Source organism: Chlamydotis macqueenii, chromosome 1 (assembly GCF_036417535.1).
Source record: "Chlamydotis macqueenii isolate bChlMac1 chromosome 1, bChlMac1.mat, whole genome shotgun sequence".
NCBI lineage: Eukaryota > Metazoa > Chordata > Aves > Otidiformes > Otididae > Chlamydotis > Chlamydotis macqueenii.
The window spans coordinates 197,019,077-197,044,945 of NC_141556.1; the positions used below are offsets into that span (position 1 = coordinate 197,019,077).

At 34.0% G+C, this 25,869-nt stretch overlaps 1 protein-coding gene across 5 annotated transcripts in view; it reads left to right on the top strand.

Annotated features, from left to right (window-relative positions):
• PSPC1 (paraspeckle component 1) overlaps positions 1-25,869 on the top strand; it is a 61,846-nt gene that overhangs the window by 1,124 nt on the left and 34,853 nt on the right. For all 5 annotated transcript variants that reach the window (XR_015257491.1, XR_015257493.1, XR_015257492.1 and 2 more), the window contains exons 2-6: positions 1,192-1,493; positions 4,125-4,220; positions 5,238-5,434; positions 10,069-10,153; positions 11,258-11,366. Coding sequence is in view for 1 of the 5 variants with exons in the window: in XM_086739541.1 (XP_086595667.1) it covers positions 1,192-1,493; positions 4,125-4,220; positions 5,238-5,434; positions 10,069-10,153; positions 11,258-11,366 (789 nt within the window). In the remaining 4 variants the exon portion in view is untranslated. The remainder of the gene's footprint in view (positions 1-1,191; positions 1,494-4,124; positions 4,221-5,237; positions 5,435-10,068; positions 10,154-11,257; positions 11,367-25,869) is intronic.

Sequence of the window (25,869 nt, forward strand, 5' to 3'; positions counted from 1 at the left end):
AGATTTTTAGGGCTAATACAGTATTCGACTGAATAGGCTCAAGTCAGCATACAAAAAAGGAATAATCTGAAAAGCTTACCATACTGTATTTAAAAGTCAATTTAATGTGTGGCATTACTTTTCGTGACTGCCATGTCTAGAATGCACTGATTTATATCACTCTGGGAATAGCTTTAGAGTGCTTTGGGTGTCTCTAGTTACGATTTTTCCTTATATTTTACTAGTTAGGATTTTTTTCTTTTTGGTTGTCACCTTAAAGATAAGTGCTTGTGGCATTCTGCAGTACATCTTTTACCCTGAGAATCCTCGAGCCTGAAACAGCAATTTTTTAAAGGAAGTGTGATACATTTACATGTTATTACTCAGTTTTGTATGTGATATATAAAGTATAGCCTTTATCTGAACTTCCTCTTTCTGCTGTGTTTAGGGAATATCTTATTTTTTAACAATTTACCTAGTCAGTTGAACTGTGGAGAAAATTACTATGATATACAGAATAATTTATTTAAATATAAGGGATTGCAGGTATCAAACTCTGAAAATCTCTGAAATAGGGAAAGAGGCAGTTTTTGATGCAGACTGTCTCATGGATGTGGGTGCAGAAAGCCCATAAACGTGAGAAGAATGAATACATGAGGAAAGAAGGTAATTTCATCATTTGTTGATGAAATTCAAGTTGGACATCCATTGAGAGTTCATCCAACAGTGGTAATGAGCAAGGGTGGTATTTTCACTTATTTAAAACAAAAACTCAAACCAAAACCACCTTAGATCCTGTAGTGTGATCTTTGAAAATACTGTTTCCTGCTATATGGACCTAGGGATGCGAAATGTAGACATTTGAGTAGGTAAGTGTGAAAAAGCATAGAGTTTTCAACTCTGCTGAAAGCCTTTACGGGGCAGCACAAATTTATCCATCATAATGAGAATTTGTTGAGTCCTCTATGGTGCAACAAAATTTTTTGTCTGTCATTTTTTGGAATAAATTATAGGGAATGACAAATGAGTATTTTCTTCTCAATCAGTGAACAGGAACTTTGGGAGGGGGAAGGAGTTGAATGACCCTGATGCTAATGTGCTCAAGTAAAGGAAAAAAAAATTGCTGCTTTTCTGGGGAGGGGGGAAACCACTAAAGTGATACCTGTTATTTTTGAAAATAAAATATATAAAATATTTTATATCTTGAAAAAGGAATCTAGGACACTTGCTGAAATAGCGAAGGCAGAACTTGATGGTACTATTTTGAAGAGCAGACCACTTCGAATTCGATTTGCTACACATGGAGCTGCCCTAACTGTCAAGAATCTTTCGCCTGTGGTTTCTAATGAGCTACTGGAACAAGCATTCTCTCAATTTGGGCCAGTGGAAAGAGCTGTTGTTGTAGTAGATGATCGTGGCAGAGCTACAGGAAAAGGTTTTGTAGAGTTTGCAGCAAAACCTCCAGCACGGAAAGCTCTAGAAAGATGCAGTGATGGGGCATTCTTGCTAACAACGTAAGTTCACAGACTTTTGTTTGAATTTATATTGAGTATGTATTTCTGATGTGAAAGAAAACGGCATTCATGAGTATTCCCTAGTTTTATTTTCAAACTGTGAAAGCCATGAGGTGAGAAATTAAGGTGCTTTACATGAATACCCCCAAATACTCCTGTTTGTTTTTTTTTTTTGGTGAGGAAAACCATCTTTTTCTGCTTGCTGTTTACAAGACTTGTAATTACCATATAAGATTCTGATAGCAATATCTTGTTTTTCCTTGTCTATATGCAATATTACTTTTCCTTTAGGAAAAGTCCTTTAGGACTTTTTCTAGTGGCACTGATTTTCATTGATTGCACTCTGGGATCACCAGTAACAATGTGACAAAATAATATTTCTCTATTTCTTAGCGAAACGGTGCACTACATTTCTTACATTTCTGTAAACTCAAGAAAGTATTCCTGTGTTTATTTCTGTCATGAAAGCTTATGAAGACAGAATCTGCAGAAGTTTATGGCAGTGATCTCTGGAAAACTTTCTATTTCAAGAGCAAGCAAGCTTGCAAATTACAGCACTTGTGTCTTGCATCTCTTATTTCTGTACTTGCTGAAGAGTTGTTAGCTGCTGTGCTTTAACACATTCAGTAGTGACATTTTTAAATGCTTTCTTAAAGATGGTGTGAAATTACAGATAGTTGGGATTTTTTTTTTATTATTTTTTCAGACTCTTATTTGATAAAATAAGGCTATGGTTCCATAGTGTGGAAGCTTGCTGACATGAAATTGGGGAACTTTGCGTTCTGTTTCTCTTCCTGCCCTGGTTGTGCTGTTTATCTTTTATCCACTAGAAAACTTTCTGATGCTTCCATAAGCCACTTGTGCTTGCTAAAACAACAGAAAAGTGTTCAACTGTTTTTGTTGGGTTCATTTTTGGCTATTTAAGCACACGAATATGCTGATATGGGTGCTGTGAACATCAGGTCCAGGAGAGGATAAGGCACGAGGAGATTGGAGGTGGGGAAAGGTCTGAACTTCTCTTTGTTATTATAATCTCATAAATTTTGTGTGCCACTGAACTGACCTGGTGGCTATGTAGTAAATTCATAAATTCAATCTAAATATGTCTTTACTGTTACCCGTAGGTGCCAGCAATTTGTTCTTATCCTCTGGGTTTTCTTGGTGTTAGTATTTGAATAGAAGCATGGTAAGCCAAACCAGGGAACTAATATAGTTCAGTGTTACATGAATGCTATTCTTGGCATGAGAGATGTGTGACGGAAAAAGAAGCTGGGATATGAGAGAGGGTATTCCTGTTTTACCAGATTGATAGATACGTTAAATTGAAATGACCATCTAACCATGGCCTGAGAGAATAAAAAGCACTTGAGTTTTGTCTTGCTTAGGTGGCTGACATGTTCCCTAATGCACAGTTGCAAAGATAATTAGCAGGAATCTGCTGCCATGATGCTTTGATATTTTGCTTCAGAATCTAAAATTTTACATTTTTAGCTGAAAACTCTTTGCCTGATCAGAAGAAAATCTTAAATTCATGGGCTAAATATATCAAAACTAGGCATTTGAAACATTCGTTTTGTGATTTTAAAATGTTGCTTTAAAAAATAACTTATTAACACCACAGTTGAGTTGTGCTTAAGTAACAGAACTGCCAGCAATTGCCATGCAGATAACATCAGAAGAAACAGTTGCTGAGTTGTGCTCTGGGATTCCAGACTTTATCTTTTTAATTTGCACTTGATGCCCAGAGTTTTCTTTTTCAGCTGTTGATGTAATTAAAATATATATTTTTTTTTTTTTTCTGTGAAAAGATCTACAAAGTGCAATAAAGGTGTGGAACACAATAAACAAGCACTGGCATTTTGAAAATAGTGTCTCCAGCTCTTTGCTTGTTGCTTTAAGGTGTATATTATAGGTTGTGCTCCCAAGACTGATGCAGAGAGCTTTTGACACAGTTCAGGATCCTTATACTGCTATCCTTGGCAGTACTGGCTAATATGTGCCTCTGATTACATAGATAATGAGAATTCAAGGAAGGTATTTTCAAAGATAAATTAAGATTGTGGTTTGTGAGAATATGGTTGTTCACCGAATTAGTTTTTAATAACTTAATCAGAAATGTTTTTCTAATTATCACTGGAATTTTAATGCCAAATTGTCAAGCTGTTTTCAACTGTAGAGTAACTTTCAAAAGTAACTTTTAATATTCTGTGGAAATATGAATAGGTTCTGTTGCTCTATTTTGGGTTTGGTGCTTTCCCCATATAATCATGGCCCCTGCATTGCCCCACTGTTGAAAACAAAAAGGTAGTTCCTTCCTAAATATTTTGTATTTGTTCGTAGATGACTTCGAGATTTTTTTTTTTACTCTTTAAATATTCCATAGCAAACAGAACTACATCAAGTAAATTGTGGTTTCTAGGTAGAATAGCTGGTTTTGTGTGTAGAAACAATTACTTTCAAAGATAATTCTTAAAATCAGGATTTGTCAGAGTTCTGCAATTTAAGAAGAATTTGCAAGACATGGGAATGGTAGATGACATGTTAGCTTTCTGGAATGTTTCCTCAAAATACTAAAGTAACTTTTAACTGCTTCATTTATGTTTCATTTATTCAATTGAAACTGTCTTCCAGAACACCTCGACCTGTTGTTGTAGAACCAATGGAGCAATTTGATGATGAAGATGGGCTCCCGGAGAAGCTAATGCAAAAAACACAACAGTATCACAAGTAAGTTGTGTTTAGCTTTATTTTCTAAAATGTGATTTATGTTACTTAGCTTGGTAAATATATGCTAAATTTATTTTTGAATTTGTGTTACAGGAAGTAGTGTTTTTTGTGTTGTGCTGTTTTGTGTCAAAGGATTTGATAGGACCTTGCCAAGGTTTTCTAATCATAGTAAAATTCAAACTTGACTTGTTGGTTTAACAGTCTGTGCATTTACTAAAGTAGATGGATTCCTGACCTACAGTGAAATCAGTTGGAGCTTGTTGTCAGTTCTGCTACAGCCTTTTATGGATTGGGGATGTGGTCTAATCCTGCGGAGATCTGTATATCCACAGATACATATTTTTTTTTCTGTAACTGTAAAGTGAGTGGGGTGTAAATATTTGCAGCTTCCACAGTTCAGATAAAACTTGGAGCATGACATGAGAAAGTGAGTCTTGATCGTGAAGTTGAAGTTACCTAATCTGATAGTACTGATTTTTAATATTGAAATTTGATTGCCATTTAGAGATCGTGTTGCTTGAAGCTAAAATACTTATTTTGATAAGGCTATAGAATACCACTTTTTAAAAATGTGTCACTGATAGTTACAATATTAGTATTATAATGTGAAATAAAATGTTGGCACCTTTTAATGTTTAGCAATTCTGGCTAATATTTTAAGCTGTCTAGTAAGGTTTGATATTTGTTTAAGTAACTGGTTTTATGATTTGAATGCCTGCATTAGAAGACTGAACACAGTTAATCTAGTGTTGCAGCTTAGTATTTTGTCCTGATTTAAATATGAATTTTTATGTTAAAATTATGTAAATTGAACAGATCTTTATGTGGATGGTTTTGCTGATCATATTACTTGTCTTAACAGCCGAATTAAGCTTTGACTGGTTTAGAACATAGTCATCTGACAGGTTGATTTAAAGTCAGACCTACACTTGAAGTGATTGTTTATGAATTCCTTCTCTGTTGGCAGCTGTTGATCTAAATGTGTCCTGTACATTTTAACTGCAAAATTTTTATTAGGGAAAGAGAACAGCCTCCACGTTTTGCTCAGCCTGGAACATTTGAGTTTGAGTATGCTTCACGGTGGAAGGCTCTTGATGAGATGGAGAAGCAACAGCGTGAACAGGTTGACAGGAACATTAGAGAAGCCAAAGAGAAACTAGAGGCAGAAATGGAAGCAGCTAGACATGAGCATCAGCTAATGCTGATGAGGCAAGGTAAAATCAGATCATCTACTAGTATTACATTTGTTTTGTCACAGATTTTCTTTGTGTTGCGTATTGAGCTGTATGTTAAAACTTGGAGATTTTGCCCGATACTATCTAATTAAATGCATTGAACTGAGAAAAAGGAAGTAATATTTCTCCTTACACATATTCCTTGATGATTTGCAGAGATGGATTAAGAAACTGAGAAAGGGGTGATTGTCCAGGTCTGTTTTCTTCACTTTTTAAAAAGCTTGTATAGTGTAAGTAGTTTATGTAAAGAAATTGAATGGTAGCTTTACATGCAGAAAAATTATTTTCCATTTTTGGTGTTGCTTATGATACTAGATAGGACTAAACACTATTTGTGGGCCATGTGCAGGAAAAATAAAAAATGATAGCTCGTACTTCTTTTGACTGTTCTGTGCACCTCTGGTATGATTTGAAATGTTGCAGTAGCTAACGTTACTTTTTTCCTTTGAAACCCAACTGAGAAGTCTGTGTGCATAGTATTATATGTATGTAACAACTCAAAATAACTCACAGTTGCCATGAATTTCAGTCGTTCTTGAAATTTTAAGATCATGTATCCCTCTTCCGTAATTGTTTGGACATCTTGTCTTCTGCTAGTATTGGGGAAAAAAAAAGTCCTCTAACAATTGTTTTCAAGCCCTATCTTTAAAAATGGAGGTGAGTGGAGCTTGTGTTTCTTGGGCAGGGAGGACAGTAGCAGGGCTAGTATCTAGCACTTTCTGCTTGTTAGTCTTCTTCCCAAAACATGTCTTTCCCAAAATGCTGTGGCCATGCAATCACTGCGTTTTAGAACTATTGAACTACTACTTGATTTTAGTTCCCTCTGTATGACTGCGAAATTGCAAGACTTGAGTGGGTGAAGTTTAAATATATTGCAAATCTGTCGGAAAGGATCTCGAGGTTTGTTGCATGAAGGAAACACTGAAGTTGCTTTTTAAAAATATTAATTTAAGGGAGATCATGGCTACCTAAAAAAATTCTTGTCCCTAAGAAACAACACAATAACAAGCTTGATAGGCTGAATGAGTGTCTTGTTGTTTTAAAGGGATTTTAACTTAACGAGATTGTAAGTATTGGATGCATTTCAAAACTTAAACCCAGGTAACTCATACAAGCTGTCTGCTGCAATTATTTGGCTTTACTTAATGCTTGGTGTTAAGAAAGGACATTTTTGTTGGTAGTAAGACTTCCCTCTGTGAGGGTGATTTATCTTAATTTTTTTCTGCTGACTTGAATGACATGTTGAAAATACCAGTATGAGCTGGATTAGAATATTTGCTAGGTTGGTGGAACGAAAGCACCTAAATGCTTGGATATATTTAATGTAAACACATAGTCTGTTTTAAAACATTTTTGTAACTTGAAGAGATTTTTATTTTGTGTATATGTGTGACTTTGTTAAAGATGGTTCAGTGCTGAAAATACAGGTTGGATAAATTTACCATTAACTAATTGTTAATATTTGACAGCGCTAATGATCCAATTCTAGAATTTACACTCTTCAGATTTTTTTAGAATTGATCTACCTGTTGCCCATGCTTGACGGCAAAATTAGGGATTACTTTTTCCTAAATTGCCATGCCTTAATCATGTTTTAAACTGAGACAAGAAGACAGTAGCCTGTTTATTAAGATAGAAAAGGTCTTGATGGTAAAACATGGGAGAAGAACTTCGGTATGTTGTGTGGATATTAGGGTTTCTTTTCAGGACATGTGAAGGAAAAATGTTCCGGTTTTGAATATCTGTGAAGCTCCAGTTTTATATGGAAAAGGAAAAGAATTATTCCTTCTGTTAAAGAGCCACTGGAATATGAATGCTTTTGGTGCTGATATTTCAGTGAGGAAACTTGCTTTTTGTTAATGTGGGAAGAGGGTTTTTTCCTTCCCCATTTGGTTAACAGAGTACTTCTCTTTGGTACCAAATAACTTGGGATTCTGTTCAGATTATTAGATGTCCGCTTATGTATGCGCAGATGTTTAGCTTGCCAAACTCTAGGGGTTAGTAAGTGTTCCTTCTGTTCTAATCACATCAACTCTCCAGCTTCAGTGTATATGAAAATAAGATGTTTTCTTCCTCCTGTATTTGTTTTCAGACATTAGCTGGTTCTAAATCTTGCTGGTCTGAACAATGTCTCTGGATATGAGTTCAGTTAATGAGATTGGATCGCTGGGTTTGCATTGGAAAGGTGCAATGAAACTCTTGAGGCATCCAAACCTAGAATTAATATTTTTGTATACCTGAGGCACAAACCACAGATGTAGACGTGTATTGAGACAGTTATTCTGAAATGTGAAATATGGTATATTAATTATCTGGAGTTAAAAAGAAGATATGAAAGGTGAGCTTACTAGAGTCCGTATATTCCTGCAGGTGAAGATTTATAGGAGTTGCTTCATGATAGCTAGTAGGACTTGAACACGTTGGCATAAGTGCTCAGTTTGTCATGGTGTGGTATTAATACTGAAGGTAGACTTAATTCTTTTGATATGTGTAATTTTTCACTTTTAAGTGCTATGTTTTGACAGATTGAGTAAGAAGTAATTTGTAAAGCAGAATTGTGTTTCCATGTGTAAGTAAATTGGCATGATTGGTGGTATGCTTCAGACTTGTGTAAATATTCCCTCATAATGGTGGTTAAATAGTTAGTGAAAATACTGGAAAACATGACTGAAATTAACCAGAAGCTTAATTCTGAGTTACATGGAAGCTGAGTATTTGTTCTCTATCAACTTAAAACAACTTAAAAATCTTTTTGGACTTAGTATTCTTGCTTGTAGGATTAGCTTCTGAGGAGAGAGTACACTTTCACCTTCTGCCCTCTGCAGAAGGTTGAGGATAAAATGAAGACCTTGCACTTTTTTACTTCTTTAAGCACAAGAAAGTGCAGAAGCTAATAATAATGCTTTCTGTCTTTCTTTCACAGCTGCTGTACTGCAGTTTTTTTTTTTCTATTTGGAGAAGGGGCTTGTGTCCAACATGTCAGTCCAGAATTACCATCATTGCAGATCTTTTAATATGATTGGCTCGGTGCACAGCCGGAACTTCTAGATCTGTATTTTCATCTGTCTAGTAAGGTTTTGTGCCAATGTACTACCTTAATCAAATGGTACTTGATCATAAATTGCTATGTTGAACTTCAAAATACTAAGAATTTCAGGAAATGCAGTAATCAGAACTGTGCTGTGGAAAAAAATTGAGAGGACATTGGGAAAAGTAGGACTCTACTAGTGGTAGAGAGGAAGTAGGAAATCCTGTGCCAGTGAAATAACATGAGAAAAAGGGAATGCTACATAAATTTGAAAGAACAAAGAACTGACAGGGAAACAACTTTTCCAGCAGCGTATAACATTGAGCATAGAATGGGTCAGTTCTTGATCTCTGAAACAACCTAGAGGTTAATTTTAAAAGGAAGAAGTGTACTTGTACTCTGAAATAATATAAAGTGGGTTTTTTGGGTTTTTTTTTTTTTTTTTTTAAAGTGTGCTTGTGGCACTCCCTGAGATAAGAGTGGCCAAGCCTGCTACAGCAAGCACTATTGGAAAGAAGCAGCCTTCAGGCTTTGTGATTTGAGTGAATCTTCCATGTAATCATATTCTGTTGAAGTGTGAAATGTGTTAATTTTGCAGAAGAGATTGGAAAAACAAGCCTACGAAGTGTGATGGAGAAAGGACTTCTAATGTAAATATAGATACTGTGAGAGTAAAAATCTGATAATAATATTTGTTAGGGAAAAAAAATACATGATATTTTGGTGAAGTGTATTGGTCATTGTAGTTGTTTCTGAATATTAAACTAAAAGGTTAAGTTATAATAGATGCTGATGCAAGGCTGAGAAAAGTGATTTGCATAGGTAAAAAGATGCTTTAATTAGAATAGTGAAGAAATGCATAGAGAAATGTGTGGAGTAGTTGAACTAAAGCATAAAAGGCATATAATAGGTGGTATAGTGGAATGTTTCTCAGTGTCTGTAAATAACATCATATGGCCAATATCCTGTGAAGGTGGAAGAGGGAAACAACTGCTTTCTAACAAAAACTTCTGGGCAGAAATCAATAATGTGACTACTCAGAAACTACTACAGCAAAAGTAATTACTGTTGGTAGCGCCCTGCTTTTTAAGAACTTTTTAAGTGCTTTTTAAGAGGATATGGCACTTGAAGTTCCTGTCACTTTTTTCTGGTGTATGCCATGGTCTGCAAGAAGTGGTGGAGAGTATAAGCCCATATATGTTGTAGATGTTTTCTTACTAGTGTGAATTTAGCAGTACACAGCATTGTGAGAAACTTGATGTCTCGCCCTGGATGTAAAACTAGGATGTGATTTAAGTGATATAGCGTTTTTTCTCCTTTTCTGTTTTTGAGGACTTGAGATTTGTTTCTGTAACTTGCTTGGGAGGCTTTGCCAGTCTTGTACCTTTCTGTGTTTCTGTGAGCTATGGATTCAGTGTGTTTTTTCATATACTAAGCTTTATGGGAAGAAACTAGTTAAGTGTGTTGAGAAAATTCTGTACAAATTGAGTATTAGGACTATAATCTGACAATAATAGCATTTTTTTTGTGTTGCCACGTTGCTCATTGGCAGCTTTTATCTTTATTACATTTTAAATCCTATTAGATCTCATGAGACGTCAAGAAGAATTGAGGCGTTTGGAAGAACTTCGAAATCAAGAACTTCAAAAACGCAAGCAGATACAGTTGAGGTATTTTATTTTCTACTGTGCAAGGATATGGCATGTAGCTGTTGTAGGCCTGTGTGAATTTAGATACTCCAGCTTGTAGAGCCTCCTTTTGATATAAAATTTTTCTTCTGATATAAAATTTCTTCTGCTTCTAAGAGTTGCTTTTCAAAAGCATAATGTGTGATGTTTCTGAAATGTTCTTAAGCAGAAAAGAGTTCAGTTATGCTAATATAAAAGAATAGTTTCGGTAATATAAAAGAATAGTTTTAAGTATTTCTTGCCTTTTTTCCTTTTTTTTTTTTTTTTTTTTAATTTCAGCTCTACTGGTTCTGTTGTAAATTTCCGAGCTTTCTAAACAGTGTAGAAATGTCTTAACATATTTTTTTTAACTGTGTGACTGAAGCATAACTGTAATACAGCTATAATAGACATGCACATGCTCCTAAGATTTATGGGCAAGTGATCTGCATGTGGAATAGTATTACAAATGTGTAGTCTGACATGAGATCTTTGGGGGTGTTTTCACTTGATATTCTGGTATGTTGCAAACCATTTTTCCTTGAAGATTTGATTCATACAAATATTTGCTTTCATGCCTGTGCTGAAATTTAAGAAAACACAGACATAGTATCATCGTGTTGACTGAGTTTATACTTTTAATGTTAAATATCACAAGAAATGTAGACGAGGAAAAATAATAACAAAACACAAACACTTTGTAGGGTTAAAAATGTCTTTTGGCTGTATTGAAATGTTTTAATCCATAGTGGCTTGTTAAAAACTGGAGTATTTTAACCTGCTTACTGATATGTAGCCAGAAAAACAGGTATGAAATATACAGGTGTTGTAATTACCTGTATTCTGGTTAAAAAAAAAAAAACAAAAACAAAAACCAAAAACCCCAAACAAACAAACAAACAAAAAAACACAAACAAAAAAAAGCCCCAACAAAATACTTTAATAATATTCAAATCCATCAGGTGGAGTAGATTAGTACTTTACACTGTATAAAAAATTAAATAATGAGCAGTTTTGTTTATATCTTTGATTTTATTTCCTGAGACTGAATACAAGCCTGAACAGGTAAAGAATCTAAGTTGACATAATTTTTTAAACATATTCCAGACATGAAGAAGAACATCGACGTCGTGAAGAAGAGATGCTACGTCAGAGGGAGCAGGAGGAGTTACGACGACAGCAGGAGGGAGGATTTAAGCCAAATTTCATGGACAATGTAAGTAAAAGTCCAAATTGTAAAATATTATTTTTATTACAGTATTTTTATGTACTAGCTATTGAGCTGCTGCCTTCTTTACTGTTTTTCTTTCAGTATTCCATCATTCTCATGAGTGGAGTGGTACAAATTTAGTAGTGTAGTTATTCTCTAGTATGATGGCATCACTGTTACTTTTCCTACAAGCTGGTGATGTAACATTTCAGTTAAGTGAAAATGTTCAGATAATAATTTGACTTTTTTATTCAGGAAGTGATTTTTGCCAATAAAATAGAATTTTTCTAAGTGGGAGGACATTTCCATAAGAACGTGCCCTAGTTTGACTGAAGGTTTAAATTTTAAACCAGTTCAGGCTGCTAAGCCTGTTTGAGTTGCTTATTTTGGTAGGTGCTTAACTTACTAAGAGTAATGTATTTCAGAAACAAAATGGGCAGTATTAACTTCATATGGAGCCTAAAATAACTCTCCTCTTTGACCCTGCTCTAAAACTACATGAGGGTAACCTCCAAATCTTTAGTAAAGGAGATTGAAAGCTTATAAAGCTGGGGAATAAAAATGGTCCTCTGCTATAATTTCTACATTATTTATATTAGTAATTTAGATGTGTTCTACCTCTGAAGATTCATCCTGCAGGAGTAGCAAAATGGTAGTATCAGAGGAGTCGGCTTCTAAGTTTTCATGATGATCTGTTTTGGTCAAGGGTATGGTTTTTTTTCTGCCAACCAAAGCAGTTAAATGAATCCAACCTGTGTTGTGAATTCTTTAGTTTCCTGTGAAAAGGCTACCTTTTATAGCTATTCTTAGTGAGGAAACAATGAATAAGTAATACACACAATGCTCTTCTATATTATTATAACAGCTGTAGTCTGCAGAAGGGAATTTTGCTACCCCTTACAGGTACAACTTGATACACAGATTCAAAATAAACGCGGACTTCTCAGCTACTTTCTGATTTTGTGTTTTGTGGAAGAAATACCTATTTTACATTCTATACTGTAACTTTTTCTGTAGAGTTGAGAAGAATATATTATGTGTGTTCTGAGACATCCTAAGATAAGTTAGAAAATAAAAGATTTCCTTTTCTCAGCAGGACATCTTTTTTTACCATCCTTTGTCCCTTAGTGTTTTTAGTAAAGATGGGGAGGAGGTAAAATAGTTCCTTTGATGTAACTAACAGCTCTCCGTTGATTTTGCTGATTGTGTTTTGAGAAACTTGCAGAAAACAATCAATGATTTATTTCCATATGTGCTCAACTGTAAAAGAAAGCTGCTTTCAGCATATCTCTTCTTTGGGATGACGGAGATGAGGAATTCAAAACTCAATGTCCTTTAGTGTGTTTCCCCGTCTTACCAAACATACTTTGTGAAATAGCACTTAACAATTGTTTGATATGATTTAGAAGTAGCACTTATTGATTGTGGCTTCTGTAGTGCCAAATAAGAAATTTCATTTCACCTTAATAGCTTCAGGTGGCGTCTTTTGGGGTGGCCTGACTTTCAGACTTACCGTCAAAATCCTCCTGTGGCTGATCTGCGAGACCCATGCTACTTGCTGCAGGAAGGGGAAGCTGGGGAGTCAACCCGCATATTTGACATGCCAGTAGCTCCCTCAGATTCCATTGCTGTTAAGGGATTGTGGCCTATACTCTGCAGCTTGGGTGCTGGAAAACTAGATAATGTTGACCACAGCAACCTCTACTGGTTTTCTTCTTGCAGCTGTCTTGAGTTAATGTTACTTAGCTGCTATGCTTCAATTGCTTGCCACAGTTTGGCCATCCTCGTGCTTATCTGCATCTTTAAATTCTGAACTCTATATGAATAGAAACTGTTCAATTTGGTGTGCTGGACATGGCAAAAATGCAGTGTAAGGAAGAGGAATGGTTCAACTAGAAAGCACGTCAATCACCACACATAATTTTTGTAACTTTTATAGGGTTAATTTTTTGGGATGGAAAGGTAAAAGGTGGAAGAATGCTTTGGAAAAGTATAGCTTTTCCATTGAGTTATATTACTGGAATTTTGTATTAATCTGCAACTAATTAATACATTGCAAGCATATATAGATGTAGCTGTGCAGTGACAACCCTATCAAAAGTGTTATAAGTTATGTAAAAGAATATATAGTATAGGTGGTTTTTTTTAATGTCATATGAGGTTGAAGTGGCATATGCAAAAATTTTAAAAAATATTTTCTCTAGTCTTTAGTATTCTGCTCGTGTATTGACATGTTTTACTTCTAATGTCCTTTGCACTTTAAAAGAGGAGGAATTGAAACAAAAGTGGAGGTGATGTATTTATTTGCTTTCTTAAGCAACTGTTTCTAATAAGGGCAGCTATGTAACTCTAAGCATGGCCTGTCATTTTATAAGCTTTCATTATAACGTGTCTTTAGGTAATTGTACGTAAGTTTTTTGGTATGAATGGCAATTGAAAAAACCTTTGCATTTTGCAGCAGAGAAGAATTGTAAACCATTTCTGGAGATTGCAAAATGATACATCATATCTTTTTCAATTTAGTAGAGTTTCTTATACAACCAAACTTAAAAAAAATTATTCTTACTAATACTTGTTTACTGTGAACAACCTCCATCTCATCATTACTTCTAGTCTCAGATTACCATTGTACATACATTGAACAATGTTATTCTCTATTTTAAGGGTTTAAAAGTTGCCTTTTCGTGAAAATTGCATTTTATGATACTGGTGGATGGTTTTTACCGTTTCAGGTCTTGATGAACTCTTTTGGCTTAATCCTTATAACATATTAAAGTTTTCTGCCAACAGTGTGTTTAGAAGGAACAGAATTGTTTCTAATCCTTGTTCTTGTTTCTTAAAAGCTTTGAAAAGTAAGGTTCCTTCACTTACATGCTATCCCTTTTTACTGTTCACTATAAAAGAAGGACATAAATGGTAAGTGTAGAATTAGAACCTCTCATGTAAGGCTGCAGTATTAGACTTTCCTGTTTAAAATGTCTTTTCCCTGACTTGTTAAACTTGGTTTTATTTTATTTTTTTTTTCCAAGTATAGCTACTTTTGTAATCAAGTTTAATGCAGTTATCAGTTACTCAGTTTAGTTACAGATGATAAAAATATTTTCTATGTGAGGATTTCTCTCCCTGAAGCATTCTTGTTCATGGTGATGTATATTAAAAATTTGATTGCGTTGATTCTTAATCTAATGGGCAGCCTAGTGATGGCTAAACAATTTATTAATCTAGTTCTGTGATCTCTAGTAGATAAGTTCTTGATAAACACTTTTATATTGGTTAGGGTTTTCCCCTTGCTTTCTAAAAGTTGATTAGTTGAAATCTGCTGTTATAACTTAATATATGCCTTCTAGTTTCACTACTGCTTAATCAGGAAACTTGTTTTTCTGTAAAATTTTGCTGATTTTTATTTTGCATACATATTTTTTGCTGAAAGAGGAGCTTGCTGATGGTGATTGGAAGCAATATTTTATTTTTCAGCAGCACAAGTATTTTTTAAAAAGTATAGTACTTCTAAGTACTAGTAATACATTAGTTAATCAAACTGTGCAATGGTTACTATCCAATTTTGAATGGCTTACATAGATTTACATTGTTAAATCTCAGTCGAAGCCTTTTTACCAAATAATTCCAGTTTCAGGAACTACTTTTATTCATGTCATCAACTTAGAACTAAGAGTGAAAAGAGTGATTTAGATTTATTGTATTAAAATATTTTTTATGTGTCTAGAGATGAGACCAAAATATGTAGGTGTTGTCTTAGTTTTGTGGTGCACAGATTTAGTTCTGTAGTAACACTGCAAAATAGTGTCTGGTGTATGTTGTACTTAATGAGACAGTAGCTGTGATAATGACGTGCAGCTTACAGCTCTTTTCTGGTGTTATAAAGAGGCAGTAGAGATTTTTGGGTGTCCTTGTCCTCTTCCCTCCAAGGAAGCTCCTGCTTTTTCAAGTGTAACTTGCATGTGTAAGGAACTGTTTCTTGTGAGTTTATCAGTTTCAACTTCTGAATGCTTACTGTTCTTTCATGTAAGAATTTGTGTGCTAAATACTTAACTTTTTTATCTCCTAGTCTTTTCAAGAATTATTTCTGGATGTTGTTTTGCTTTCCTTTAATTTTTCTTATACAGAAGCACTGCTGCTCAAGTATGTTGTGTAAGTATCAACATAAAGTGGCAGCCACTGAAGCAGTGGAGATTAACTCAACAGCAGAGATTGTAGTGGACTTGGATCAAAAACTGTAAGATAAATGAGAGCAAGGGAGTGAAAAAGCACATCCCAAACCAACAACAAAGTTCATAGCTTCAGGAATGCCAGATTGGAAAAAAACCCATATATTTAGTCTTTATGTTAAAAGCTCTGTCCTTTGGAGTGATTTGTAAATGTTGCTTCCCGTTTCTTTGTTTTTTTAGAGCCAACTGAGGTGTATCTTATCCCTTACTTCTACATCCACTTGCAAGTGAAGTAGTATATGTTTCTGAAACAATCCTGTCAGGTTTCTTTGGACTTCTGTAATCCAGGAATAGGTTTTTTTTGCACCTCTTGACTCTTAAGTTAATAGAACTGCATTTTTTTTCGTCTTCTGACTCCATTATGCTCAAAAGCCCCAGTTATTTAAGAAGTTTGAATTTACATGGAATGCAGAATTGTTTCCTACCTTATTCAAAACTAAGCTAAGTTAAGGCAGATTTCCAATAGTAAGTAAATAATTCCAAAGATATTTTCAAATTTGATGTTTTCTACAAATAATATATTTTTATTACTTTATCTTGACAGCCTAGTGTACTAAATAAAGCTGATGATGGTGAAATTTTGTGAGGTTGTATGAATAAATTATCTGTTTCTTAACAAACTGCTATAAAGCTAAGCTGCTTTATAAAAGCTCTTTTGTACAGCTTGGTTGGGAGAGATGAATTACCTCCTTATTACAGTCCAGCATACATACTGGTGGAAGTAGTAGTTCATGTCTGACACCGTAAAAGCCTTTTAAGGTAAAACTGGCTTGGAGAAAGGCAGATCATTAAATGTAGAACTAAATAAAAAACCAACCTGATAAACCACTGCCAAGAAAGCAGAAATGTTTTTACTTCAGTTATCAAGTTTCTTCTTATACATAAAGCAACATAGGCTAGGCCTTTGAGCAGGCACTTCATAAATACGCAGTATGTGTTTTTATAGGTAGTCTTAGTTTTGGCAGTAGCGCTATTTTTTTTTTCTTAAATTTTTGTGAGATTGCAGTGATATATATCAGTAGACAGATACTTAAATCTTGTGTTTATTCTGTTCCTCAGTGGTTTAGATACTAAATTTGACGCTTGAGGCAAGAATAATAGTTCCTTAACAGACCTTAAAATAGTTGCATTATTTTCAGAAACTAAATAAATTATTTTCAGCCTTTTATTACATTGCCAGATGTAAAAACTGTTTTAACTGTCATGTCTGCTTTTAGTATGAAAAGACCTTGCGTAAAAATTAAGACAGATCTTTAGCTATCTATTTGTAGTATGTTATGTGTTTGTATACATAAACTGAAGCTATTTGTGGAATAAGTTTGTTTTTGGTTTTTTTTTTTTTTTTTGGTTGTAAGTATTTATTTCATGACCTTTATAGGATGGTTCCATAATGACTTTCTGGACTATGTTTTTATGTATACCAAAGATGCTACTTAAGGTAATTTTTCAGTAATGGAGCAAATAATAATTTCAGTGTTACATTTAATTTATAACTTTATCTTTCATTCTATGTGAACCGTGAATATTTAAGGTAATGTGATAAGTGTTCCTTGTATTTAGTTATGTTATAGATATTTAAGAGACTAAAATATTTTGTTCTTTTATTGTCTTGTATTGTTTGCACAAAATGCTTTAGGACATACTGATATTTACGTCCTGTGAACTTGCAAACAGAACAGGTGACCCTTCATAAGTATTTTTTATCCTTTAATGTGCTCTTAAATGCGCATAAATCTCCAGTATGATTTTAAGTCTTGCATTACTGCTTGTAAGTGTTCCCAGGTTTGTTCTTTTCTGCAGTAATTGATAAGGAATATTTTGTCTGTGTTCTTTTAGATTGTCTGGTTTTGTTTATGACAGTTTTCTTTTCAGTAAGACCCACGGATCAAGAAACTGAAATAACACTTTTCAGCTACTTCATACGCAATGGCAAAATTACGTTGGTCTTTTTCAGTCTTAAGTGTTTCATGAGGCCTCAGATTTAGCAGGTGCTATTTTTTTTTTTTCAGTTATTAATGGAAAGACTTCAAATGCATCTGGTGTGCTTGTTTGTGGAATACTCCATTTGCATGCTTCTATTTCATGGGTTTGACAAAAAATGAAAAAAATCTATTAAAGAGCAGATTTAATAAGTCTATATTCCATATTTTTAATACACTTTCTGAAAATTGTTACTACTTGCAAGTTAAAAAAAATCTACTTGCCTAAGTTTCTCAAGTACAGAGTTCTTAAATTTTTTGTCTTCTGACAAGTAAAAATGAGACTTTCGTAAATAATTTAGAAAAATCCTTTGTTAATGTGTTTGATAAATGCCCTATGTATTTTGAAGAAGCTAAAATTAATGTTTGCGTTAATAACTTTTGTTTTTCTTCCTTAGCTACTGGAGTTAAGTTTGACTTGAAGTTTATACATGTATATACCCAGACTAAGAAGAAACTAACTTTCAGTTTCAGTTGTCTACTTGATACCTATTTTGGACTCATCCACCTGTTTAAATCGTGAGATCTTATTTGGTGGCATTGAGACAGCCAAAATAAGTTTCTCTGCTTAGAAAAGTTTGTCGTTATTCAAAGGATCTGTGTTTAAAGAAAGACTAAAACACTCAAGAAGCAATATGTGAAATTTCTTTAGAAATAGTATTTTTTTGATGTGAGGAAACCTGTTAATGGATCTCTTGCTTAGTGTGAGGGAAGCTTGTTTATAGATCTGGTTTCTCTCTCAAGAGACTGCCTTCTGAGTAGTTTTTTTTCTTAGTGTGAGCAGTAAGCCTCTGACCTTTTGCTTATCCTCTTAACATTTTGCTTCTATAGCTGTCATGGAGTGGAAAATGTTAGTAGTGGTAATGCAGTAAACTCAAACATAGAAATTAGTTTGTCTTAGTGACATTGCCTGTCTTTTGATAACAGACTAAATGCTGTATTTTAATTAAAATATTTAGGATTTTTCTCATTAATATTTCACAAGCCTCCTTTCTCTAGTGTAGACATCAAGTAGGTTTATCTCATTACCAGAGCTAATGCTTGTTTTGGGTTAAGTCTTCCATGAGGAATATGGAATTTAAGTCTAATATTTCTCTCTTCTATCAAGTCTGTCTCTTTAGGTTCCACTTTAATTTTCCAGAGGTCAGGTATTATTGTTAGATGAATTAGCATTTTTAATAAGTAGTGGTTTTTGGGAAGAAAGATGAGATGAGTTTCTGTAGAGCTGTTTTGTAACTATTCAGATGGGGAGTTTAGTATCTTGATTAACATAAATTAACATTTAAAGAGTCAAATATATTTAACATTTAACATTTAAAGATATTTTTTTCTGAACATTATCATAGAATGATAGACTTTTAGATTGGAAGAGACCTTTAAAGGGCATCTAGTCCAACCCCCATGCAAGGATCAGGGATATCTCCAACCAGATCAGGTTGCTCAGAGCCCCATCCAACCTGGCCTTGAATGTTTCCAGGAATGGGGCATCTACCACATCTCTGGGCAACCTGTTCCAGTATTTACCCTCATTGTAAAGGATTTCTTCCTTATATGTAGTCAGAATCTATCTTCTAGTTTAAAACCATTACGCCTTGTCCTATCACTAGAGACCCTACTAAAAAGTCTGTCGTCATTATGATTTCCTACAGTGGCTAATGGCTCACAGATTTAGGCTTAGTGTTGTGTAGGATGAAAGAGTATTTGTATTAGTGGGTTTTTTTTGTATATGACTAGAAGTACACTGCTTTTACTAGTGTTGCTGAATGCAGTTCTGTTTATATGCTTGTGGCAGGTTACCTGGTAAGTGTCTTTTCTTAACGTATTATTACGAAAGATCTGAAAAAGACAATAAGTCAAAATTAGGTTCTTCAGGCTTTGTTTCTCTTTTGTATGTAGTGATGGTTTTTATAATCCTTTTAAAATTCTATTTACTTATGGAGTCCCTATGTTTGTTCCCCTCTGCCCTTTTCTGAATTATTAAACATTTGTTTGTCTGTAGGGGAACCTGTATGTTCTTTAGGTGAGAACCAGCTATTTTTGTTTGTCCCTATTCATTGTGATTCCCATTGTTTCCCTAACATGATTCTGACCTTTGTGTCTATAGTACATGAATAAAATAGTAGTTTTTGTTAGATATGTTTTGATGAAAGCAGTGCCTTTCTTCATTCAGGTCTGCCTTGTCTTACTTGTGTTTCACAGTAAATGACCTCCAGGTTGTGTAAAAGTACTAGCTGGAAAACTATGGAGAGCTGGAAAACTATGGAGACTGGTTTCATGCCAGGAAGTTTCTTTGATGCTTCTTTGTGTTTTGTATGTCTAAGCGCTGCATGTGTGACAGGCCAGATGTTGAGGAAATTTTAAACATTGAATTATTCTGATTGCAAGCAACATTCTTAACATATATAAAAGACTGTGGATCTATTTTAGAAGTTTCTCCTATAGGACTTCTTTGTAGCAATGAAAATATGCTTTGATCTTGGTTTAAGACTCTGGCTTTCAGTTTCTTTTTGGCAAATACTTGCATATTCTAATCACTTGGTAACTAGATTAGTTAACGGGATAGCAACTAGAACTGGACTTTTTTTTAATTACAGTTTTGGTCAGTGTATATAATATCTACTTGGTGAGGAAAAAACGTTAATACAATGACCTAGAAAAGAGTCATATTTAATGTACTGTGGCTGTAACTAGTGCTGCTTTTTGAAGTGTTTTCAGCTGATTTTTTGCAATGTTGTATCTGACATTCCAGTTAAGAAGTAGATTTTGACATAAAGACATAGTGATAAAGGATATTCTTGACTGGTTAATTTTTCTTCTGAGTAAACATTGATGACTTTCACTTCATCTTATCCTTGATCTTGCAGTTGGGGAAAATTATTGTTTTGAATCAGTCCAGTGTTCACTCTGTTTGAATATTGGCCTAGATTTCTTTCATGTGCAAGCAAAACTTAACATTTGGGAAATCTAAAATGCAGTATTGTTTTATAACACTCAATTTTCAGTTAAATATTTTAGTGTATTTCTCCATGATGGTACAGTTAGCCCAGAGTGGGCTTCCATGGATGTCTGTTTTGAGATTTTAATTTTAAGCTGCAGCATAAATTCTCTAATACAGCTCTGAAGATGTGAATGTGATGTGATTATGTTATCTATATCAGTTGTGAACTTGAAGATATGCTATATATTGCTTTCAGAAAGTAGTTTTGCAGGTAAGTAAACAGTTCAGTGCTTGATTACAAATGAAAAAAAATACTTGTTATGTTCAACTGTTGAACTGTATTTAATTTGTTCTAAATTTCATTACTGCCATTCAGAAAATGAAGCTAATAAAGGGGAAAAGTGTTTTTATATATTGGTTCCAGCTACCTAAAGTGGCTCTTAACTCCAGTGGAACCGATTGACTGACAGAATGCTGTAATGAGGAAAATGCAATCAAGAGAGTTAGTATATGGATACTTTTTTTTAAATGATTTTTCAGATGTGTTGAAGTGGTTACCTTCTCTAGGCATCTTTGTCTTGTAAAAAATTATTTCTGAATTTTACTTTAAAATATTTGAGAAGCGGAATTTTACCTTCTTGTGAGTGTTAGTTATTAGATCAAGGGGAAATTTTGCCAGAATACTTCTGTTCCTTTTTGCTCTCACATGGTCAGCAGTGATGGCATTTGGGGGGGGGGGGGGGGTGGAAAATCTGTCTTTGCAGTTACACCTTCATAGAGTGCTTCATCTGTATAGCCAGACACAGTGAAGGGACATGGTAGGGTTTTCCTTTGCCTGAACAGGTGATGTAAAGATTGAATAGAGGCATGGAATTCAAGTCTTTGGATTTTATTTCTGGCTACTGCTTATATGCAGTTTGTTTGGAACCAGATTTTGCCACCTGGATGCATTATTTTTTGGCTAGTGAATAACATTTTCCACAGATTGTGAGAAAATTAGGAGCTATAGTTAACTTGCCTTTTTAGTCAGTTTTGTTCTGTAGCTGTTGTATATACAGTATTTTACTGTATTATAACAAATGGAAGTGGGAGATGTGAGGGAAAAAACTCAGGAAATAATGATATATTAAAGCAGTGTTTTAAATGCAGTATTAAAATTCAGAGAAGGAGCAAGTAACTACATGACAAGTTAATGAAGCAGAAAAGGCATAAATCTCAATACGGAGCAAAGTCCTATAATCAACAGAGTAGATTCTATTGCAAAAGTTTAGTGTCTAAAGTCACTAGATAAAGACATTCAGAAATTCTCTAGGCATGTAGGCAAATCCTGTGGTAGTGACGGCCGGTTTTTATTATTGAAGATGGGTGAATATCTCTGCATACAAATCAGTGACTGAATTCTCATTTGTCTCTGTGATAAGTGTCTATTTGTGAATGTCTGAAAAAAAAAAAAGTTTCTGCTACTGCCTTTTCTGAGTCAGACAGTAAGTACTGTTTTGTTCACTTGTTCTGACATGAAGACCAGTAATGATTATTCACATTTAAAAAAAATAGTTTTGAATTTCATCTGTTTTTTCTAGTTCATTTGCCTTATTCCTGTAGTTCAGAGCAGTGGTTATTTTCTGCTTCTCATGACATAGGAGAGAGAAAATGTCTGATTGTATAGCAGTTGCAAGTATTTTGGAGTGTTTTTCTAATCTAGTTAATTTTCTACTCTAAACTTAAATTTTGAAAAAAATATCAATTTTTGACAGAATTTTAACAGTTTGCTGAGAGTGACTCATTACTGCAGACAAGTTTCACTCTACAGTATTAGCTATTCTCAGTTGACTTTTTTTTTTTAAACAGCTTCAACCAACTCTTAACTTGCCTTTTTGCATTAGTATTTTTCTACAAGATTTTTTAGTCTTCCCTTTGTTAATTTTGAAGTGGTAGCTGAAATGTATTTCCAGGCTGGAACAAGCCCAGTGTGCCATATGGAGGTTGATGAATAGCATGAGTATTTGGGAGTCTTTTGTGTTGTGAAAAATAAATGTACTTTTGTCTTTCAGTGGTGGTGTTTTGGTCCACGTTTAATGAAAAGATTTTTTTTTTAATCCAGTTTTACTTTTTTGATAGATATACTCGTGTTCTACAGGATGTCACAGATTTCTGTCTTAAAGGTGGAAATAACTAGAAAATTTTGGATTTAAAAAAAAAAAAAAGAGAAAGGGACACCTGAAATGTAAGTAAAATCTAGTAGATAAGATAATGGTTCTGCATTACAAAGGAGAGAACAACACGTGGACTGCTGTCTCTTATAAACAGCAGTTGTATTTGGAAAGTATGAAATACAATTTTTCTTGGCCAAGATACAAGAACAGCAAGTATATTAATATACTCAGCTGTCCTTTGACTTAGATTCTGAGGAAAACTTAAAAATCTTACAAGTCTTGTTGAAACTAATCTTAATAAAAAAGATTACTTGCAGCAGTATCTTTTAAGATAGTAGTGTAACAATTCTTCATTCTTGAATGTTTCCAGTACTTGTAATCAGATTGTGTTAATAAGACTTTGCAGCTGTTGCAGATGACAGTCTTTTTGACTAAATGCATACACTGGGATCTTTCAGTCTTCTTGATGCTCACAAATTGGAGGGGCCTCCAACTGGTCTGTGTGCTTACCTCTTTTACATTAGCCTAGTGACTTTCTCTTCTGTATTAAATAGTGTTTTCTTTCAGGAGATTGTTACGTGTTGCTACTTAGTGAGATGTCCCCTAAATGTCTTTGTAATATGAGTAATAATTGTGCAATTAAACTGCTTTCTTTTCCAAAACTGTCAGTGTAGACCTGATTTAAGCATCACATGAGCATTGATATGTTGAAAGGAAGTCACTTTTTCTTTAGATTTGGTTTTGCATAGAACTGTAGGAGGATGACTTAAAGACCAAAGCATACAGGGAGGATTGGAATTATTTAGTGCTGTACTGTTCCCCCTAAAATCCCAATAACTTGCATGTTTTGGAAAGTAGAAGCTAATTTTACATAAACAAAGGAGGGTCTTCAACTGTCTTCCATCTTGTAAAGATCAGAAATGGCTGGTATTAAAACAAAGGTAAATTTAAGAGAATATATAACTTTCTTTTTGAAAACAGTTCTAAATCTGGAAGACAGAAGTATTGAGTATACGTGTGTTCTCTTTCACACATAAACTGCAATCCATTTCTGTCTTTTCCAGTGTTAATGTGTTCGGTGATGCACTGAGACACTTTTCAATACCTAGTTAATGGAGTACTGTCGTACCCAATTCTTTGTTAATTCTATGTAAAATATACAAGTCTGTGTTACAAAGTATATTAAGACTGTCATTTTTAATATACTATAATAGCTGTCTTGCCAGTTAATATAAATTTAGTATTTTTTTTATTACAATAGATCTGTGATTTGAAAACATTGAGGTAAAGTATTTTTTGTGTTTTTAAAGAATAACTTCAGCTTAGAGTAGGAAATATTTTTGGCTTTTTTAAACTGCATTTAGGTTTTTTTTCTGTGAGGTTTAGATGCCGAGGACTACCCTCGGCAACTGAGTGCCCTCCAAAAGATAAAGAAGGGAAATGAAGGCAGGCCCCACAGAAGTTGAAGACTTTTCTTGTTTGTTCCCAAAACAAAAAAGCAGAGAACAAAGATCCTAGTGCATGGAGGATCTTTTCCTGTTAATTAGTTTAAAATATGTTTCCCTAATTTAATAACATTGATACTTCCTTTATAGTATTATTGAAATTATGGAGATATTTAAGGAATGCACTAATAATAATTCTTTATTTTCTGTAAGGGAAATAATTTTTTTTTTATCAACAGTTATAATTGTTATTACCATTGTGAATGTTTTTCCAACTTGTAGTGTTTACTGGAATATATGCATCTGCATACACACAATGTGTATTCCTGTTTTTACTGATGTGAAAGATTTTTTTAATATATAGGGTTTTTTAAGTGCTATAACTTAATGAGTCATCTCCATCAACTCTCTTCATGACTTAAGTCACCAGGGAGGAAATTGGCTTTAACTATCTGCTGTAGCAGATAGTTTTTCTCAAAAACCAAGTCCTGTTAACAACTGTTAAACCTAATGAAAAGTCTTTTCATTAGACTTGCTATTTAAAAATAGGGTTGTGTAGTTTCCTGTATGCTACATGTTTTATAGCTCCTTTATAACAATTTTAGTTGTTACCTAGTTTAATGTATTTGCTTGTGTAATTTTGTGTTGGGTAAGACAGCTTTATTCCCAAACTCCTGAGTGGGAGCTGTCATTCAGTTTGAGTACTGAGTTTGGAAGAGATCTCTTGAGTTATCTAGTATGATACCCAGCTCAGAGGAGGAATTAGCTCTGGATTTAGGTTGCAGTGCTCAGGAACACAGATATCTTACATTTTGAAAGGAGATCAGTACTTTTCATTTTAAATAATTTAATACTGCGTGTCATGGAATAAAATGAACTATTTTGGAATATTTTAACTTTTAGTTCTTACATATAGATCTTAGTTGATGGATCAGTCAAAAAGGGAAAGGTGACAAGACAGGTGGGTGGAAGAGAAGTCTTTTATTACTTTAACTCCTCGTTGGCAGCTTAACATGCAGTGAGCTAGTCATTTATTTGAAGCAGTGGAGTATTCTGAGGAAAAGACAAATATTGCACAATCAAAAGGATCCCCCAAATTCTAGTTTTGAGTGCCAAACTAGTGATTTTAATCACTTGTATTATTTATGTCTTTAAAATATAGGTATATTTAAGTAAATTACTATTTTATGTAAGGTTTAAGGGACTTAAGCCTCCTGGAGAGGCCTTTGGAAATAATTTTTCTTTAACTAGAAAGAACTTAATGAAATAAACCATTCTAGAAGGGGGTTATGAATTCTAGTGAGAGGTATAGAAATGTACCTATTTTGACAAATACAAAGTTTGCTAGAGAGTAGAATTCAGTTTCCATGTTAATGAAAACGGGTGAAAATCAACAGCACTGTTAGTTATATTTTTCTCTACACGTACAAATTGGGGAAAGTGCTAATTAAGTTACTGATTTTAATGTACAAGTGTAAGTTTGTGAGGTAAGTGTTTTTTTGTGGTTGGGTTTTGTTTTGTTTTGTTTTTTTTCTTTTAATAAGGGATATTTTTGATTCTCTGTCTTAGTGTTATTTTGACCACCATTCCTTAGCAAAAAGGTGAGTGAATAGTCCTGTGTTAATTGGAAAGTGCATCTCTTGGCCACAAACACTTGAAGAAAACTGTATGATCTGTCGTCTTAATATTTGATATCTTGCTTTTTGCTTTTTGAAAATATTCCATGCCATATTTATTCCATACTATATTTTTTTGACAGTTTTGTTAC